Raw genomic sequence first — 20599 nt, 5'->3', positions numbered from 1 at the left:
TGTCTCCAGGCTTAAGGGATCTTCCCCACAGCGTGGCTCCCTGGATGGGAGCAGGGTCAGGAGAGACCCCCAGGGGCCCCTTGTGCCTCAGGCAAAACAGCAAAAGATTTTATTGCCCAGTTGTTGACACTGGATTGCCTTTGTCCCACACCCGTTTTGTAGTGAATTAAAGAAGACTCAGAGAAGTATTTTGAAAGGACAGACGTGATGTGAAACCCCCTGGGCTGTGCTGGGACACACACCTGGCATGGCACAGCAGCTGTGAGTGCCTGCTGCACCCCTGCACCCCTCCCTCCCACCAAAATCCCTCTGAAAAACTGGGAAATTGTTCAGGGCAGATCTCTGGAGTGGCCAGCTGGCCTGGGCTGGGCAGCTCCGTGGCTCAGCACCCCTCCCTGGCTGTCTCTGCAGGGGAATACGTCGTCATGACCACTCACTTCCACCTCAAGAGGAAGATCGGGTACTTTGTGATCCAGACCTACCTGCCCTGCATCATGACTGTCATCCTGTCCCAGGTCTCCTTCTGGCTCAACAGGGAGTCCGTCCCTGCCCGCACGGTTTTTGGTGAGTCTGGGGGCACAGGGCATCCCCTCAGCATGGGGAGAAGGGAATTAGGAAGGGAAACACACTGAGAGCAGAGCTGGTCTTTGCCAGGCCCTGCCCAGCATTTCTAAGCTGCTGGCTGTTGCCCAGCACAGCTTTCGGTGTCTTCCCAGTGAGCCTGCTCCCCCCAAATCACTGCAAAAACACTCCTGGCCATGTCTCTGCTACAAGCCATAAATATTAACAGTAATCAAGGTATTGATCATCTAATTATATGCATTTGGCTGTGTCTGCTTATCTGTGTTGGCTTTAGAGCTGAGCAGAGCACAGGGACACGGGGAGGCATTTAAAGCCTTACCTTTGAAATTGCTAATGTGCCCCTGGTCACAGCTCCACATAACAAGTTCCTGGGCTGAGGCAGCATAACTGCATGGTGAATATAGTGTTATTATTTCCTTCAGCTGCTTTCAGATCCTCTCACCGAAGCAAAGTGCCAGGCTGGCACTGCACATATATTAATAGCTTTTACAAGCATTTAATAACAGAATTGCTTTGTGCTTTGCTGTCAAGACCTTTAGTTCAGGATCTACACAGGCACGCTCCCAGAGCAGGTGTGATGCTGCAGGATTGTGTATCCTGAAGTAACACTGCCCAGCAGATTCCACTTGACAGAGAGGATATTGGACAGAAGTCCCCAAGCAGAGAGGGGATATGTGCTCTCATATGTGATTCCCTCCTGTGTTATCCTGAGAATTGCAGTGAAATAACTTTCCTCAAGCAGCAACTCAGATTGAGCAGGCAAGAGGTGATTGAAAAATTAAAACCTACCTGTGTGACAAATGTCTTTGCTCCCAAATTGCCTTGCTTTCCTATTAAGAAAATAATGAGAACTCCAATTGTTTATTCCCTTTTTTTCCTGCCCCTCAGAAGGTATTGTCAACAATATTGAATTGAAACTCTTAAATTACCAGCAGTATGGCTTAAGGGAACTGAAAATTAGTCAATATTTTTATAATGTTTTTAATGCATTTTTAATTGAAAAGCACATTATTGGGGAAAATGGATGGTAATGGTTGCTTGCTTTAATGAAAAAAGCTTTAAAAGACATTTTGCAACAGATCATTTGTTTAAGATAAATCATTGTGACATTTATTCTGCTTGGGCTGCTGACAGCAGGACCCAGGTGTCCATCCATGCAGGTCACAAGACACTATTTCTAAAACCCTGAGAGAGCTGTGTTGGATGAGTGGCCACTTTCTGATCCTCCCTCAGGTTCACCACCATCTAACTACTTTTCACTAATATTTTATTATTTTTATTTTGTTGCAAAAGCAGCTAGAGGCTTCTCCATGACATATTCCACATGAGCTGTGTGGAGCATCATGCACCTTACCCTGCCAACAGATGAGGAATGCAGTGCAGGTGTCTCCCTGTGAGCTGGGACTCTTATGGGGAGCAGAGGTCTAGGACTGGAGTTTGGGGAAGGTTAATCTCATCCTAATGAAGATGTTTGACTTTGATTGTACTCAAAACAAATTACCAGAGTAATTCCTTGAGCAAGCTGAAGTTTGCCCTGATTTCAGCAGGGATTGGACAAACTGTTGCCCAGAGCAGCTGTGGCTGCCCCACCCCTGGAAGTGTTCAGGGCCAGGCTGGAGGGAACTTAGAGCAACCTGGGATAGTGAAATTGTCCCTGCTTGTGGCAGGGGGTGGAACCCGATGGTGTCCAAGGCCCTTTCCAGCCAGGCCATCCTGTGATTTTATGGTTCTATGAACCTGACCTGCCAACCTGGCCTCTTCTGTTATTCCATGAGTTGTACTGAGGAGTAGTTCTGGGTAAAACTCCCCTAATTACAGCGGGAATGGGGCTCAAGAGGTGGTGCCTACTTTTACATGAAGGGAGTGTGTCTTGGTTTGGAAAGCCAGGTGTCTGCCAGGGAAAGCCAGAGCCTCCCTTGGAATGGAGAATGTAAACCCCCTCCCTCCAAGTTATTATAATTTTGAAATTAAGGGGCATTCAGGCAAAGATATGGGAATAGGGTTAACAGTTATTTACTAGGAATATTAAAAATAAAAATGTAGTAGTAGAAAAAAAGCAAACAAACAAAAAGAAAACAGGGTCAGAACACAACAGCAGTCCAGATGAGTCCTCCTGCAGTGCCAGATGTGGTTCTGTTGGAGCAGAGATGATCCTGTAGAAGGGTGGTGAGATGGGTCTGGTGTTCCTCTGGCAATCCAGTGCACACAGGCTGTCCTGGTGTTCCAAATCCCAGGGTTTATCCAGGTGGGAATGCAGAGCACACAGGCTGTGCTGGGCTCTGAATGCCAGGGTTTATCCAGGTGGGAATGCAGTGCACACAGGCTGTGCTGGGCTCTGAATGCCAGGGTTTATCCAGGTGGGAATGCAGAGCACACAGGCTGTGCTGGGCTCTGAATGCCAGGGTTTATCCAGGTGGGAATGCAGAGCACACAGGCTGTGCTGGGCTCTGAATCCCAGGGTTTATCCAGGTGGGAATGCCAGGCTCCTCCCCTGGGTGCAGCATCTCCCATGGATGATGGAATTGGATCAGGCCTGCAGGGACCCTCGATGGCCCATGGACAGCAGAGATCCCCTGGAGGGAGGATGGGTCCTCGAAGGGATAAAGAACCCTGCCCCAGCTGGTTTGAACAGCTGACCATTGAAAGAACACACCCACCCCCTCCCCTTCTGGAGTCACAAGAAAGGGGTCAAAGAAAAGAAAAAACACCTCCCCAGCCAGTTTCAACAGACAGTAATAGAATACAATTTTTGGTTACATCTTGCCTTGCAACCCCAGACAGAGTGGCAGCTGTTCTGGGAGAAACGGGTACGAGTGCACACTCTCACACCGTCCCCGTGTCCCGCTGTGCCCCCACAGGTGTCACCACGGTGCTCACCATGACCACACTAAGCATCAGCGCCAGAAACTCGTTACCCAAAGTGGCGTACGCGACGGCCATGGACTGGTTCATAGCCGTCTGTTATGCCTTTGTGTTTTCTGCGCTGATCGAGTTCGCCACCGTCAACTACTTCACCAAGCGCAGCTGGGCCTGGGATGGCAAGAAGGTGCTGGAGGCCCAGGAGATGAAGGTCAGCCGAGGCTGGGGGGGAGGCGGTGGGGAAGAAACGCTGCACGAGGGAGCCGTGCCCGGCACAGCAGTGGGTAACGTGCAGCCCCGCAGCACTCGGGAGGCTGGATGCTACTCACTGCCTTCCCAGCACAGCTCCTGACTGCAGCGGTTCTTGAGGGCTGGGGAGGAATGGCCTGGGCTGGTTGGTGTGCTTAGCTGGAGGGAAACACCCAGGCATGGCTGCTGGCTCTGCCCTCTGTCCTCTGTGGGGCTGTTTGCCAGAGGGAACGTGGACGCATCCGTGCTTTGGGTTTGCTCCGCTGGTGGTCTTGTGTCTCCTTCTTTTTCTCTCCAACCCAAACCCCAACCCAACCCTCCCAAACCAATGGACCAACCCAACCCAGCCTCCCAACCCCATTCTTTGTTGCTAGCATGCCAAAAAACCCAAATATGCCCCAGGACACGCACTGAGCCGTGTCCCTTGGCCAGCTCTGTCACTGGTGCCATTGCCCACAGCTGCCAGCAGCTGCTGCTCTGTGAGCCCGGGCACAGAGGGTGGGTGGGAGCCAGCAATCCCAAACGCCAACTGGCAGCAGATTAATGCCTGGCATCACCCACGTTTTCCCTCCCCACTCGGGATCAGCCTCCCTGGCAGCTTCATCCTGACAGGCTCCGCTACCCCTGCTCGCACCCCCCTCCCTCTGAACTGATTTAATCTTGGCTGCGCAGAGAAATCGCTTACTGTAGCATGCTGCTCCTTGTTTATATTTATTGAATCAATTTGAAAATCAGCTTTGTCCTTGTTCTTGGTTCTGGAGCCTTTATATTTTTCTCCTTTGCATTTTAATGTGTTGTTGGAAATTGTTGTGGGGCTGTGTGTTAAACACCTGACAGAATTGCAGCAGACTTTTGGGAAGACAGCAGCCAGTCATCTCTCTGGTGTGGAGGTCAAAGAAGGTGAACGGAGCCATCACTGGGTGTTGGATGCCTCTCTCTTGTCTTTCCTGGACTCTGTCTGTCTGTTTGCTTTTGCAGCTGTGGTCTGAGCAGCAGACCCATGGCAGAAAGCATCCACAGGGGGTCAGGTGATGGCCTTCCACCTCCACCATGAACAGTGATGCCAACCTGGCCTCCAGAGATGAGAGAAGCCTTTCCTGAGTCATGGGCATGAGTGAAGAGGCAGGACAGGTCCTCAAAGTGATGTTCCTTCCAGGGAATGGCAAATCAGCACAAAGTCAGGATTCACACGGCCTTGGGCAATTACGTGAACTGGGCGGAAAAAGCAAGAAAGGCTCAAAAGCTGCAGTTTATCTTAGAAGCAGCGTGTTCCTCAATTTATTCACTGACCCAGCACTGCAAGACTAACAGTGCTGAAACAATAGGGTAAGAGCACACAGAATGTTCCTGCACATGATAATCAAACAAGAAAACAAAGCAACACCAGGGATGTTTCAGAGGGGGAGCTCTCCGTGACTTTGCTGCAATTGGTATCAGCCTGGAGAATCAGGAAGGGCTCCAAATTTGTGGATGCTTTTTCAAGCTATCTCTGATCTTTACTGAAGAAGCAAACTCACTCCCAGTCTCTGCAGCTCACAGAGCTCCCTGAAGAGTGATGGGCTTTCAGGGAGCTTAGGAATACGATGTGTCAACATATTTGCTTTTCATCTTTATTCCAATGAGTATTTCCAAGCAGTGAATTTGCTACGCAATGGAGGTGCCTCATTGGCTCAGATCCTGCCTTTAATTAGCTCTTTCTGAAACAATTGACAAGCCAGGTGGTTGAAACCACAAAAGGAAGAAGAGGTAGAAGAATAACTTTGGCATTTTAAAACGTTTGTATCAAGAGTCAAACTGCCAGTGACAAGCCCAGGCTGAGCCCTGGTTCTGGAGACCCTTCTCCCCAGCCAAAAGTAATATTCTTTATTGGCATGATGGCAAGGATCCTCACTCCAGGTTTGATTGCATGAACATGAAAAAAAACGGTGTAGGCAGCAGCAATGCTTCCCATCCCACTTGGACAAAATCACTACCATGGAAAAGCTGCTGGTTGCTGACAGACACCCCCAGTGTGTTTATTCTTTTTTCCACCTCCTCAGCCAACCTCATTGGTTTAGATGGGAGCACCTGGGGTTTTTTTTCAGGTAGAATCTAAAATGCTGGGCTGATCTTGGTGAATTGCTGGTCTCTGCATCATAAAATCATGATGGTGTTCTGGCTGTAGCCACAGTTGGCTCTAGCTGGGAGCTGCTCTGCACATTCTCTGCAGCTCTCCAGTGAAAAGCAGGCAGATATCACCATAGAGGTCACTAAAAATTCCCTTTAGCTTCGCTCTGATAAGGTTTGACTAATGTTTCTTAGATCCAAAGATTTCCCAGGCCTTTCCAGCCTACCATCAGTAATTGTTAACTGTAGATTAAAAGTTTTTCTTTTTGTACAGTAGAGGTGCAGATAAATTGGAGAGAGGTATTTGGGTTCAAAGAGGAAAACTTGTTAGGAAAGGAAGGGTGATTTTTAAAAATAAAACATCATCAGGAGGAAGGTGTGAGATGGGAGAGAGGCCAAAGAGATGGAAAGATGGGTGGGGTCAGTAGCCAGCAAAGCTCCCAATCTCCAGCATCCTGAAAATACCTTGTTAAAAGGATCCACTGCAGGGCAGAAGGGCTGTGTCTGGACAGAGAGATCCATCCACCATCCCAGCCACAAGGAGGGCCACCTCTGGAGACAACAAGGTCATTTCTTGGGTGGCTGTGACAGTGAGGATCCAAAGAGAGAACAAGCAACTGTGACTTTGCTGCTGGGAAACTGCAAGGATGACATTTACCAGTGAGTTTAGCACAAAAAGTGTTGTCTGTTCCTCAGGATGGAAGATTTGGATTTGTGGAAGGCACTTAAATCCATTTCTGCCTGCAATGCCTTGTCTGTGCATAAAACCTGATCTAGCTCGGTATCTGTGCCTGAATGACATTGCCCTGAAATTCTGGGTGCCAAGAAGCAACAGAACCAGTACAAGCATAAAAACAGAACATGCTTTGGATGGAGCAATAATCCTGGATCTTTAGGTTTTTTGTAAGAAAATAGCTCTTCAGTGCATGGGAGGTTAGGTCTGGGCTTTTAATGTCCTTTTTACTAAGAAAAACATGCATGAGGTGTCTTTTCTACTGGCTGGGTAAAGCCTGGCTTTTTGTGCAACCCACTCCTCAGCACTTCTCAAGTTTGCCCTTTGATCCAGCTCCCTTGGGAATAATTTTTCATTTTCCTTTGTTTCTTTCCATTTGTGGCATTTTTGTTACAATCTTAGAGGAACAAGAACCAACCTTGTCAGGCCACCATTTTCAATCAGGGTGAAGTCTTTAGGGCTCAGGATGGTTCAGACCCTTCTCTTTTTTGTCTGCCTCACTGTGGTCAATATGTTTTTGCTGGGACTTTCCCTTGCTGGTCATGCTCTGCAGCCCATGTGTCCTTTTCCTTGCGCTTGCAATCTCCGTGATTTCCATGAGGATCTTGGAGGTTTTTTCCAACCTAATGGATTCTGTGATAACACTGCAAGTGATTTATGTCCTCAGCACCTTCAGTACAGTCCATGAATCATTCTTCAGCAGCATTTCGCCCTCTTTCTCTCATCACTGTGTGCTGTGTGCCTGATCATTTAATCCATCCAACCTCTTTGTCTGGTGATCCAGGGAGCATAAAAGCATTGGGATTAGTCCCATATAATCTGAATTATAGTCTCTGGCACGCTGCAGGAGGAATTTTGGCTTGGTCTGGGGAAGGAGTGATCCCTTTGCTGCAACAGCAAGTGCAGCTGCTGGGCTTTGAGTTATGGGATACACACAAGTCAGAGACTGGAGCTGCTTGGGGGTCATTAAAGTGATTTTCCTCTGGAATGATAAGTGGCAAATACTTCGATTTCCCAAGTTCTGCAGATACTGGTGACTTTCAGAGTTGCCTGTCAGAGGTATAGTGCTTCCAATCTGAATTTTCTCCTGCCAAGGAGTAGGTACAAAGAGCTAAATCTCAAGCAAATCATAGACAGAAGCAGTAGTTCCCACAATTTAGATGTTCAGTTGTTAGTTCCTCACCAGAGAGGCTCGAAGACAAGAATATTTAGCAAAAATACTATTATTTTGCAGTGTGTATGTTGCTGAACAATGTGTCAGACTGCACTATCTAGGGAACAAATTTATCTCTACTCCAGATTTTACAGCTTTTCCCTCAGGAGAGCAGCACAGGGACATCTTTGTGCAGCAATTCGGTCTCCCTGTGCCTCAATGGGGCCCTAAGTGCAGGAATTGCTTTGCAAAATAGATGCTTTAAATAGGACAAGTTTTCCAAACAAATGTGGGGGTTCCTCCTGTTTATCCACTCTTTCCTTCTGTTTCAGGAGGATGTGGAATTCCTCACAGATGAAGGTGCAGGGTGAGGGCTGGGGGCTACTTTGCAGCTGACAGCAACAAGCACAATTTGGTCTCTTTGATTGTCAAAATCTTGCCTGAAACCCTTATTTATAAAGTAGAGCCCAGCAAACAGGGTGAACCATTTCTTCTGACATCTCAGGGGCAGAACACATCGAGAGCACAGCCGTGCCTTGGTGTGGGCAGTGTGGGGGTTCCGGGTGCTCCCAGCTCTGACAGGGTGAGGGCTCCATGGACAGCAGGGAAAAGGCCCTGGCTGAAGGTCCCCAAGCCTCTGCTCTACCTGATCTGAGATCAGGGAAGCCCAAATTAATCCTTGGGGTCTGTGGATCACAGCATGGGGAGCAGCAGCTCGCTGTCACCACCCACAGCACCCAGATTTGCCTGGCTTTGCTCTGTTTCATATGGATCCACTTCCCAAACTCTGGGGCAGGAAAGCTGTCCAGGTTGAAAATGTCATGTCACTTGTATTCATCTTATTTCCCTAATGAATAACATGGCTGATTAATGCTAAGATAATCACAGTGCACTGCCAATTACATTCTGTGAACAACAATCTGTTTTTCATTTCGTTACTGATTATTAATTATTTTATTGCCTCCTGTAGCTGTGTTAATAAGTAATCATACTTCAGCATATTTAAGTGTTTTAATAGGTGAAACCTCTTTATCCCTTTACTTGCTTCTTGTTAGTTCTTTAGCAGGAAAAGTTCATCTGCTGTGCAGAGGGAACACGTTAATGTGGCTCTAATGACTGCAGAATCAGACTCAGTTAATTGTTAAAGACCATAAAATACTATGAATATGGTCCAAACAGTGGTTTAGTCTGGTCTGGAGTCTGAAGACATCTAGACCTCCTCCTAACAAGTTAATTTTTGTAATTGCTGGCATTATTACAAGGCTGCCTGGCTGTGGTGTTGTTGGAGAGGGTGTTAAAGATTGCACAGAAATCTGCTTTTAGTGTCCCTCCGAACATCACTGTGGAAATTTCCTAAGGTAACCAGGAATATCCATGGTGAGTGTAGGCACGTTTAAAATGGAAGTACAGCACTGAGAGCCAAAGCCCTGGGACTGTCTCTGCAGAGCAGAGGCTGGGCAGGTCTGACCCTTGCAGCTCCCAGTGCTGCCCAGTTCCCCGGGCAGTGTGAGGACAGGGACAGGTCCTGCAGGCTGCACTCTCCTCCTGAAGTGCTTCCCTCATGCCCAGCAGCCCTGGGAGATGCCTGGATGAGCCTCACCTTGTGTTCCTGTTGCTTTTGAACAGAAAAAAAAGTCATCCAAAGGCACACTTTGTTCTGAATTTGGAGACCAGAGTCCCACCAGGAGGCACCGCTGTGGCTGGTGCTGGCTCTTGGTGTAGCAGGGGGCACCCCTGGGGTACCTGAGTGCAGATTTCATGCAGTGGCCTTCTCCTTGTAGGGTTGGGTTGCTTTATGTGACACAGTGCAGCTGGTCTCAGGTCCTTGGCAGCAGCAGGAAGATCCCCAGAGTGGTGTCATGACCCCCTAGGTGCATCTTCCTGCCCACCCATCCTTGTGAACCTCAACTGTCTCCAGCATTCACCCTCATCCTTCAGGGCATCACATCAGACACACAAGGGCCTCTCTTGCCATTCCCTCTGCATTTTATGCTGTCCCCCAGAGCCCTGTGGGAGGGATTCCCTCACCCCCCCTGATTTTCAGCATCCCTGGGGTATGAAGGCAGGAGGAAAGGCTTCCCTCTGCCCTCTAGTGCTGTTTTGAGCATTCCAGAAATCCTGGCGGGTGCAAATGCCTTCCATCTGTTCCGTACCTTGCCTGGGTGGGTTGTGAGGTGCTCTAAAGGGTTCCAGAAGCAATTTGAACATCATTATGTTAAATTGTAAGGTGTTCCTGTGAGGAACTCAGGGCATTGAAATACGGTGCAAAAATCCTGCAGTGCTGTTGCCCATATAGTCTTAATGTGGCTTTTTGCCACTAAAACATAAAATCAAGCTGTAATCCTGTGTGCTGTGTCCTCCTCTCACTGGACCCAGGAAGCAGAAAGGGGCTCTTGGGAAGAGCAGGGTGACACTGCTGTCCCACAGAGCCACGTGAGCCAGCCAAGCAGAAAATCCAGTTCCTCCCCGAGGATGACCGCACGGGGTGTCATTCCTTTTGCCACCCTCCTTTCACAAGGCACATCCCTCCCCTCTCACCCTGCTGCTCCTCACACCTTTCTCCACCACCTCACCTGGACAAACAGGTAACCTCAGAGGACGGGACGTTCCCCGAGCCGTTCTCTGCCGCTTCACCTCTCTTTGTCTCTTTGTTTCTTTGTTTCCCCCCTTCCACCTCCCCTAGAAAAAAGAGCCGGTGGCGCTGGCCAAGAAAACCAACAACACCTACAACATCGTGGGCACCACCTACGCCCTGAACATGGCCAAGGAGCCCGGCCTGCCCACCATCTCCAAGAGTGCTGCTGTCACTGCCACGGCCACCAGCGTGCCCCCCAAGATGCCCCGGCTGGAGGAGAAGCTCCCCGAGAGCAAGAAGACCTACAACAGCGTCAGCAAGGTAGACAAGATGTCCCGCATCGTCTTCCCAGTCCTCTTTGCCATTTTCAACTTGGTCTACTGGGCCACCTATGTGAACCGGGAGTCAGCTATCAAGGGAATGATCCCCAAACAATAGAACCGGTCACACAAACCTTCCATCAGTCAGCATCATCCCAGCAGGAATTCTCCAGGGCTTTCTTCTTTTCTGGTTTTGTTTAATTATTATTGTTCAGTTTACACTATTATTATTATTATTATGTCTTTTATAATGTAAACAAAACTGTGATTTTAATTTAATCCCACCTATATTTTGGTTTCTTTTACTTTGATGATGAAAGCTACAAAAAAAAAAAAAAGAAGGGATCATAACAAGTTGTGCCTCTAACATCTTAAGTCTGCTGTCACCCATCTGAGCAGGTCATTCTGTGCTGCCATCTCTCCTCTGCCACCTCCTGTGGTCCCCGTGGTCTTCATGCCTCTGTCATTTCATGCTGTCCCCAGGGGCTGCTGCTCTGGGGCTCCTCCTCCTCTGTATGGGCTGCCCTAGCACGGTGGATGCTCCTGGACACCTGCACTGTGTCAGTCACTCAGCCGGGCTCCTCTTCAGTGCCTGGCACTGTGAGCTGGGTCCTGCACCTGAGCTGGTCACCTGCAGGGCCAAGGGGGCAGCCTGGCATGGCCCAGAGCCTGCTGGGGCAAACCTAGCACTGCTGTAGTCCCCAGAGCCATTGCAGCATCTTGGAGATATTGCAGGTCTCCTTCCTCTCTGTCTTCACCAAACCCAGCTGGTTCTGTCTCTCTGGACGAGAGCGGTGGGAAAGGTCCTGTGTGGCTGGCACGCTGCACTCTTGGGGCAGTTCATGTTAGCAGAAGTGTGGCTCCCACCAGAGAAATCGTTTTTCTCAGCATCAGTCAGGAAGTCCAGGCAGAAGCTTTACAAAGCCTGGGAGGAGATGGCAGCTGTGAGGCTGCACACACTCAGCCTGAGGACTGGAAAACGCAGAATTCCTGTTCAGATGGATGGTCCAGCACTTTCTCTTATGCCCCCATCCACTTATCCTTCGTAGCAGATCCTCTCTGTCCCAGCCACTTCTTCCATCCTCCCCTTCATCCTCCTCTGGCTGCTCAGCAGCCCCCGTTGGTGTCTCAGTGCTCACACGAGGGTTTAGGCAGGGAGGCTCCCTCCTCTGGGGTAAGCCAGGCTGATGGGGAGGACACAGCCTGGGGAAGTCCAGCTCGTGGTTCATCCCTGCTCCAGTGCAGGATGTTCCTGTGGGACCTGCCATGGGGATGAGGCAGGGGACAGGTGTCCCCCAAGCCTCTCCCTGCCCCTGGTGAGCTGTTGCATCCTCAGCACCAGGGGAAAACTGCTCTGGGGAAGAGCAGGGTGACACAGGGTCCCACAGAGCCATGTGAGCCAGGTGCCATCCCACAAAGCCACTGAGGCAAGACCCAGTCTAACACTGCACCCTCTTCCAAGGAAAGCCCTCCAGTGCCTTGGAGATGGGCTTTTTCTCCCTTCCTGATGGCCACAGAGGACACAAAGCAGTGTTTGTCCCTTTCCCAGCAGCAGCACAAAGCGGTGACATCCAAGCCATCCATCCCTGGATCCACGGGCACCCTGTCCTCCTGCAAGGAGGGACATCCTGTGCCTGATGATTCCTTGGGGTAGCTCAGTCCTGCTGCCACAGAGGGGGGCACCCTCTCTTTCTTAGCCTCCCTCTGAGCCCCTGGCTGCCCCCCCAGGGCTGCCCCCAGCCTGTTTTGGGCTCATGCAGCCAAGCCAAGGCCCCAGCACCCCCGGGGTGATGCCTTCAGCATCCCTTTGAGCCACTGTGCCAGGCTTAGCTCCCCCCTGCCCGTGCAGGAGCAGGGCTGAGCACAAGGCACAGGATTTGCCCCACCTGGAATATCCATGGGGGTGCCAGGATGGAGTGAGGAAGCCCAGGACCCTTTGTCCTGCAGCGTGGGTGGCACTGCTGCATGTCCTGCCTGTCCCTCACCAATCTCACTGGCTCAGCAGGGGTGCAGTCACTCCCCCTGCCCACAGCTGAGATTTTTGGAGAGTTTGCAGATGTTTAGCCCAATCCCAGGGTGTTGAGTCCACAGTCACATCCACATGGCTGGCAACATCGGGAAGGGGGAACCAAACCCCCACCAGCTGCTGCTAAGGAAACCAGCTCTGTCCTCATCCTCTCTCACAGCATCTGCACCCCAAACCCTGTCATTTCTACAGTGCCTTTCATCCCCGAGGGCTCCCTGGTGGGTGGGAAGACCCAGGAGCTCTCCCTCTGTGCTGCAGCATCAGGGTGGAGGAGCAGAGGGGAGGGTGCAGCATCTCCACCCCTTCTGCTGGGCAGGGAGGGCATCCTGGCTCCTTTGGCACCTGGTTCTGCCTGTTGGACCTCCTGCTGCTGCTGCAGCCACCCCACTGTGACATCCCAGCTGCCCCATCACTGCCTCGACGTGTCCCCAAGCCCCCGGGGCACCCCTACATTCCCTCAGCAGTGATTCCCTTCCTGCCACCCCTCTGCTCCCTGGGCTCTCCAGAGGGAAGGGCTGCAGCTGCCTGTTTTGGAAACCTTTTCTTAAATGAGCTAGATGAAGAGTGTCTCATAAAACATTCATGTCACTCATCATACTCAGGCCTAAGTGAATGGCATAGAAACCCCACAGCAAGCAAAACCAACACAATAAAATGGTCACAAAGAGTATGTTGTGTTTACTAATGGAATTACAGCAAGTTTAAGCACTGCACCCAGTGACTTAGCTGACTTAGCTGGCCCTGCTGGTTTCCTCTGCTAGCCTGGGAATTCCCAAAAATCCCTTTTACTGTCTGTCAGTGCCTGCTTTGTAGAGCTCTCCATAAATCATCAGATCTTGCCATCAGCCTCTCAGCTGCCCAAGCACCCTGGGGCTGCCTTTGCTGCCTGCCCAGGCCAGGTGGGCTCAGTGCTGTGGGGTGATGCTCACGAGAGGGTCTGGGCCTCCCTGAAGTGCTGGACACAGCATTGGGGCAGCTCCTGAGCCTCCTTCCTCCCTTCACACAGCCTCAAGCTGCGCCAAGGGAAATATAGGTTGAGTATTAGGAAGAAGATTTTTACAGAAAGGGTGATAAAGTATTGGAATGGTCTGCCCAGGGAGGTGGTGGAGTCACCATCCCTGTTTAAACAAAGACTGGATGTGGCACTCATGGTTTAGCTGAGGTGTTAGGGATGGGTTGGACTCGATGATCCTGGAGGTCTCTTCCAACCTGGTGATTCTGTGATTCTGTGATTCCTGCGGTGATCCCATCCCTCTGGCTGAGCAGGGTGGATTCCTGCCTGCCCCTCCCCTCTTGTCCCTCCCCAGGACGCCGCCCACTGCCCTGCCTTGCCCCTGACACCCATCTGCTGGCTCTTCCAAAATCGTTGCCTGACAAAGGCTGCCTTCCTGTGCCTGTGTGAGCACGCCTCGAAAGCCAAGTCTATTCCCAACCAAAGCCTGGCATGGGCTCTGAGTCTTTTTGCCAGCTGGAAGCAGAAATACCGGCATCCTTTGGTTAAAGACAACAAACCAAACAGGATTTCTACTTTGGCTTCCAAGCAGGAAAGCATTTTGGGAAGATAGTTATAAATAAGTGGTTTAACAGCTCCTGCCAGCAGACATCACAGAGAAGATAATGTTCTTTTTTTGTAAAACTGTCAGTGACTCAAATTGGGATTTTTCCTTCCCAGTTAACATGAGGCTGTTGATGGGGGCTTCTTCTAAATGCATGCCAGGCCAGAGCTAATCTAGCACCAATTACTGGAGTTTTAGGCTTGCTATGATAGCATATAAGGGTTCCATTTTTATATGATCTGTATAGAAATTTATCTGTGTATGAGCACTGATAATCTAATCCACTGCTGTGCAGAGAGTGGGCACTGTGAACATCAAGACTCCAGTATTTCTTTTCTTCTGGCAAGGCCCAAACTTCCCTGACTCGATGAGAATCTCCCATGCAGGAACTGGAAGTCTTTGAGGGTGATCAGAGTGATCTGGTGGTCTGCAGTCTTGTTTTGCAGCTCACACACAGTGCAGTCCCAGCCTGCAGCTGCATTCCTGCTGGAAATGTCACTTTGGCATGGGTAGCTCACCCCTTCCCTCTTCTCAAATTGCTCATGGGCAGCAGAGAGCTCAGCCTGGGGAGGCAGGGACAGCCCCTCTGGGGTCCCTCAGCAGGCAGGGACAGCAGCTCATGGTCACTGAGGGCTCCCCTTCAGTGTCAGTACAGAGAACATCCCTGTGGGGTGACAAGAGAGGGCAGAGCGGGTCCCTCAGTGCCACCTGCTCTCCCAAGGGCTGATGAAGTGACCCTCACAGAACGTCTTGAAAGCTCCTCAAACATCACCCAGCAGGGCTGGGACACTGAGGACAGAGCTTCCCTGCTCTGCTTTGTGCACCCAGCTCAGCCTAAGCACAGCTGCCTGCACAGTCCTGACCCCTGCCAGCTCAGTGGCACTGGCAGGGCTCTGGTTTGTTTGCTGCAGGACCCCTCTGTGCAAGCAGACCCCAGGCTTGCTGTTCCCAGGCACAAGATTGTCCCAGCCTGTCCCTGCTGGCCCATCCTATGGCATCCATTTCTCATCCTTGATTTCTTGTCCGTGTCTTGGATTCCTTTCAGCCGTCCCTTGGGGAGGATTCCATCCCTTCCCAGGACAGGGTTTCTCCTGTTGCAGGTCACCTCTCCCAGGAAGAGCCTCTGTTCTGCTGAGAACCTCTCTGAGACTTTCAGGAACCTGGAGCTGCTGCCTCTCCCAGGGGATGCAGGAGGGTTCTGCAGCACACAGGGTGCTCTCCCAGCAGGTTTTCCCTGGGAAGGGTTTGTCAAGGATGTGCTGGTGCCCCCTCCCACGTTCTTGATCCTGGGAGTGGTGGAGAGCTGGGGTGGGGCTGTCACAGCACACAGTGTCAGGCCAGCCCCCACTCCAGGCACTCTTCCCCAAATTTTATCCCTCCCCAGGGCCACACTTCAGCCCACCCAATCAGACACCTGTGTGGATTTTGCAGACTGCAGAGAAACGTTCCCTTGGCTCCTGTTGAGACTGGGGAGGGATCAACCAGGGCAAAGGACACATTGATGGAAACATAAACGCTCTATTAATATTAAAGTAGGAAGAAAAAATATCCAAGCAACTCACCAATCCTCTCCATATCAAGCTAAACTACTTCTGAAGGCAGTTTTGGCAAGAGGCCACAGCACAGATGAGATTGATGGCTTCCAGGTATAAATATTTACTGTTTGACCTTGTTATTGTTCCATCAGCCAAAGGTTTTTACATATTTTTATAAATACACATGCCTGTGTGTGTAAATTTATGCTCACAAACTCTTTACATCTAAACATCAAACCCCTTTGTCTTTGAAAGATAGAATGGCCACTTTTAATTAGTTCACTTCCCTCTCATTCTCTTTGCTGAATCTCCTAGAGTGAGTTGAACCCTCTCCATTCTTTGGGAGTCACAGGGAATAAAGGGAGCAAGGGAGAAGAGCCTCTCCCCACTCTGGGGGCTCGGTGCAGCCTTGTTGCAGGGAGAAAGGTCCTTGCTGGCACTGCTGCCCAATATCTTTCAGGAGAACTTCATCCCCAGTGTCACAGCTGCTCCAACACAGCCCTTGTCCTGCTCTGGACACGGGGATGTTCCTGAGGCAGCTTTTAATCAGAGTGCTGCCAGCAATTGGTCCTCACCCCATTGCACAGCCAGGGAATGTGCAGTGTGAGGCCTCCACCCTCACCCTGCTTCAGGAGGGAGCACAGAACCTGCTGGGATCCACCTTGGCCTCTCCTGCCTAGCTCGGGGGAGTGCTGGCCCTTGGCCCCTGCTGGCTGCTGCTCCAGGTGGGATGCAGGATTCCTGACGGCGTGGTCACTGTGGGAGCTGAGGTGCCACCAGGGGTGGTCACTGTGGGAGCTGAGGTGTCACCACGTGTGGTCACTGTGGGAGCTGAGGTGTCACCACGTGTGGTCACTGTGGGAGTTGAGGTGCCACCAGGTGTGGTCACTGTGGGAGTTGAGGTGCCACCAGGTGTGGTCACTGTGGGAGTTGAGGTGTCACCAGGTGTGGTCACTGTGGGAGGTGTCACCACGTGTGGTCACTGTGGGAGCTGAGGTGTCACCACGTGTGGTCACTGTGGGAGTTGAGGTGTCACCACGTGTGGTCACTGTGGGAGCTGAGGTGTCACCAGCTGTGGTCACTGTGGGAGGTGGCAGCAGGGCTGTGCTGCTGTCCCTGTCCCAGCACAAGCAGCAGCACACACGGGTGTTGGGGGGCCTGTGAGCAGTGGGGCCCTGCTGGGCAGCCCCTGGCAGAGGCACCCAGCATCAGCTCCCACCCTGCCCCTGCCCTGACTCAGGAGCAGCTTTCAGGCTGGTGGCCCCTCTGTCCCCTCCTGTGCTGCTGGAGAGAGGCTGTGGCAGTCAGCAGTGGTGTCCCAGCCAGGAAAATGAACCCTGTCACCAGTTCTTGTCCTGGGCCTGTGCCTGCCTCCCACCACAGGGATCTGAGCTGCTTTACACAGTCTTGGCTTTGGGTTGGTCCCAGCACTGGGCCTCTCACCTTCACCATGAGTGGGGTCATGCTTTTGCTCGTGAAGCTCTAGGACAAAACATGTTCTGGCTATTCTGTCATGTTCCTCCCTGCCCTGTTCCTCCCTGTCCTTTTCCTCCCTGCCCTGTTCCTCACTCTCCTTTTCCTCCCTGTCCTTTTTCTCCCTCTCCTGTTCCTCCCTGCCCTTTCAGATCTCTCCTGTACCAAACTTTCCCGGTCCCCTCTGCCGGGAGAGGGAAGCCTGGTTCCATGCTTGCTGCTCGAGGCAGGTTTCGTGTTTGCTCCCACAGTCTTTGAAGGCTCTTGGCTTCTCTTCAGTGCTGCTTGAAGGCCCTGGCAGCTTGGTGAGACCATTGGCTGTGAGCTGCACTCTGTCTCCCCTGAAAAGTCTGTCGGTGCCTCCTGCCTTTCTGCAAGGCACCCAGCAAATGTACCAGCAGTCACACGCTGAGTGATTTGATTTTTGCAACCACAGAAAGTAGGAGCAGAGCTGGGAACCCTGAGTCACTGCCAGGCTGCCTTTGCCAGGCTGCATTTAGAGTGGAAGGGTTCCTCTCTGCTGCCACCAGGGAGCTTCTCAGCCCCCCCAGTGCAGCCAGGTGGCCTCGAGCATCCCTTCAACCAAGGTTGTCACTGTCCCATGACAGTGACACTGACTAGGGGATAGCTGCAGGCAAATGTCCTACCTGCAGCTGAGGGCACCAGCTGCTCCTTTGGGGACAGAGTGGCACTAGCACCGTGCCAGGGCAGCCCATCCTGGAAAAGAGCACACCTGGAAAAGAGAACACCACCACTGGCACTGCCCCGGGTCCTGTTTGCGCCCCAGCACATCCTCAGCTTTGTTTTCCATCTTGTGACACTCTCTTTACACCACTAGGAGAAAGGATCTAGCTGGCAGCAGTTTAATGCATGACAATCCTGTTATTACAGCTGTAAATAAGTAACAACTAGGAAAAAAAAAAAAAAAAAAAAAAGCATTTTTAAAATTTTTTGTTGACTTTATTTTCACTATTGACTAGCTGGTAGCCACTTTCTTAAGGGATTTCTCATGGAAACTGTGACCTTTATTCTCTGTATTTCTCCCTCTCTCTCTCTCTCTCTTTCTTTCTGAGATTTTTTTCTGTGTTTCAAATGCTTTTTGGTGCAATGTTCAATGCCTGTTTGTATTTTTGAATTGTATTTTTCAACCTTTGCTGGAAAAAAAGGAAAAAAAGGCCCATTCTAATTGGCAGGATTTTTAGTCCTGCCATTTTTTTCAGCTTTTAGCTTTTTCAGTAAGTTAAAGCAACAGAAAAATGCCTCAAAAAATTGCAGTGAAGTTCTGAGGAGAGATTAGAAACCATCAGAAAAAAGAAGTACATGAGTAAGATCAGCAAGCTGAGTGGAGGAGGAGGGAGGACTCTTGTGACACCTACTAACCTCCTGATGTAGCACACACGGTGGGACTAGACCTCTTCACTGAATTAAATCACTCTGCTTTTCCACTCTACCCACTCTCTCGAACTCCAATCAAAACAAATAAAAATTCATATTTTAAAAAATCTTTTGTCATCGGTTATTTTTCCTAGGTCTTTCCTCAAAGCCAAATCCTCTGGGCTTTGGACTACCTGCCTCTTTGGGGAGTTTGTCCCTCTGACAAGTAAACAAACCACCCATTAAAAAAGAATATTCTGGGGGAAAGTAAAAGAGCTGGAGAATATTTTCTGGCTTTCACTGTGTCACGTTTAGAGCACTTTGCCTTCCAGTGACAGGGGAGGCCACAAGGTTTGCTCAGTCAGGTTGGCTGGGGAGTTTGGGGAGCAGCTCAGAGAAGGGGGGTGGTGATGTGAGTGGTGGGAGAGGAGTCTGAGGGGTGCTTTGCCCTCACAGTGGGTGACCCATGCTCAGACACTGCTGCTCCAGGGAGCTTTGGGGCATTTCTCTGTCTGCAATGTGAATCAAACTTCCTCCTTCTCTAGGGACAAGAAGAAGAGACTTGGCCAGGACATAAGGGCAGGGTTAGATGGGATATTGGGAAGGGATTCTTCCCTGGGAGGGTGTGCAGGCCCTGGCAGAGGTTTCCCAGAGCAGCTCTGGCTGCCCCTGGATCCCTGGCAGTGCCCAAGGCCAGGCTGGACAGGGCTTGGAGCAGCCTGGGACAGTGGGAGGTGTCCCTGCCATGGCAGGGGGTGGCCCTGGATGGCTTTAAAGTCCCTTCCAACCCAAACTGCCCATGGTTCAGACCCCTTTCCCGCAGGGAGGTTTGATTGTGGCTCCCCTGTGGATATCAGATTTGCACAAGCTGTATCTCATGGCACATGCCATGTCCCCAGGCAGTGTGACACGCTCAGTGTCTGGTCTGCTGAAAGGGAACTTCGAGGTGTGGGGGCTTCACTTGGACACTCCACTGCACCTCCTTGCAGCCAGGAGATGTTACATTTAGCAACTAATGGAAAGAAGGATTTTTCTCCTGTTATAGAAAGATCTGAAATTAAGTAAATCTCTCCAAATGCAAGAGCAGAGGACGAATCTCCTGCAAGAAATGCTGAGGTTCATCCTATTGCATCAAGCTTGAAACTTTCAGTGCTTCCCTGGACCCTTTTCTGCATCTTTAGTGAAAATGTTGATGATTTACCCAAATCCAACATATTCAATGAGGACTTCTCCCTCCCCCCAGCTACCTCTGGGAAGTAGCAGGAGAAGAAAATAACTTCAGTGACAGCATCAGTTGCTTTCCACGCCTGGAGAGGGAACAAAACGCCCTCCGCCTTCCCCTGGATTCCCTGAGCACCATCTGTATGCAGCACCAGGGACTTGCTGGAGGGACAATATCTCCAAACATATTGCAACCTTGGACAAAAAAAAAGGGGGAAAAAAAAAGTTAGGCGTTTGAATTTGCTGCATTCAGCTGAATCCTCCCTCTTCCTCCGAGATTCGGATGACAGAGGAGGCTTGGGAGAGCCGGGGCTCGCAGCTGCTGTGGCAGATGGAGAGTAATCATGGGTCTGAGCAGTACAGGCTGCATACTTATGTCTTCCTGAGGAAGGGGCAGGGCTTGTGGCCTCGGCAAGAGCAGCCCACCACTGTTTGAAACCATAAAAACTCAAACCTGCAGTTTTCACCCCTTTCCCCACCACTCCGCCAGCCCCCCCTGCCTGAGCCCTTCCCTAATCAAGACTGCACAGGGTTGGTCCCAGCCTGAAAAGATCCTCCTGACTCAGAAGACAAAAATAAACAACGATGTGAAATGCTTCCTTGCATTATCACTTCTCTCTATTTGAACCTAGAACAAGGACCCTGAAGAGGAACAGAGTGTAATTGCAGTGTCCACAGAAAAGAAATAGTAATGAAAACAGACAGAGCTGGGAGAATTGGCAGAGAAGAGGCAGAACTGAACAAGTATTTATTACTTCAGCACTTAGTGCTCAGCCTGACAGGTGTCTCAGGAATGCAATAGCTGGGTTTTATTATTAGGTGCTCATAACACAGAAG

General features: G+C 50.7%; 1 protein-coding gene across 9 annotated transcripts in view; it reads left to right on the top strand.

The window, feature by feature from the left end:
- The window catches only part of LOC134560632 (gamma-aminobutyric acid receptor subunit alpha-3-like), a 77355-nt gene extending 58686 nt beyond the window's left edge, over positions 1-18669 (top strand). For 3 of the 9 annotated variants that reach the window (XM_063416828.1, XM_063416835.1, XM_063416836.1), the window contains exons 8-11: positions 412-564; positions 3441-3652; positions 10366-16657; positions 16757-18669. In XM_063416828.1, the coding sequence (XP_063272898.1) occupies positions 412-564; positions 3441-3652; positions 10366-10695 (695 nt within the window). In that variant the 3' untranslated portion in view covers positions 10696-16657; positions 16757-18669. The remainder of the gene's footprint in view (positions 1-411; positions 565-3440; positions 3653-10365; positions 16658-16756) is intronic. The other 6 variants (XM_063416833.1, XM_063416834.1, XM_063416831.1 and 3 more) reach the window with 6 other exon arrangements.
- Positions 18670-20599: the final 1930 nt, after the last annotated feature.

The sequence above is a fragment of the Prinia subflava genome, chromosome 20 (genome assembly GCF_021018805.1).
Source record: "Prinia subflava isolate CZ2003 ecotype Zambia chromosome 20, Cam_Psub_1.2, whole genome shotgun sequence".
NCBI classification, from domain to species: Eukaryota; Metazoa; Chordata; class Aves; order Passeriformes; family Cisticolidae; genus Prinia; species Prinia subflava.
Note: the sequence above shows the minus strand (reverse complement) of the source record. Positions and strands in the feature narration are given on the sequence as shown.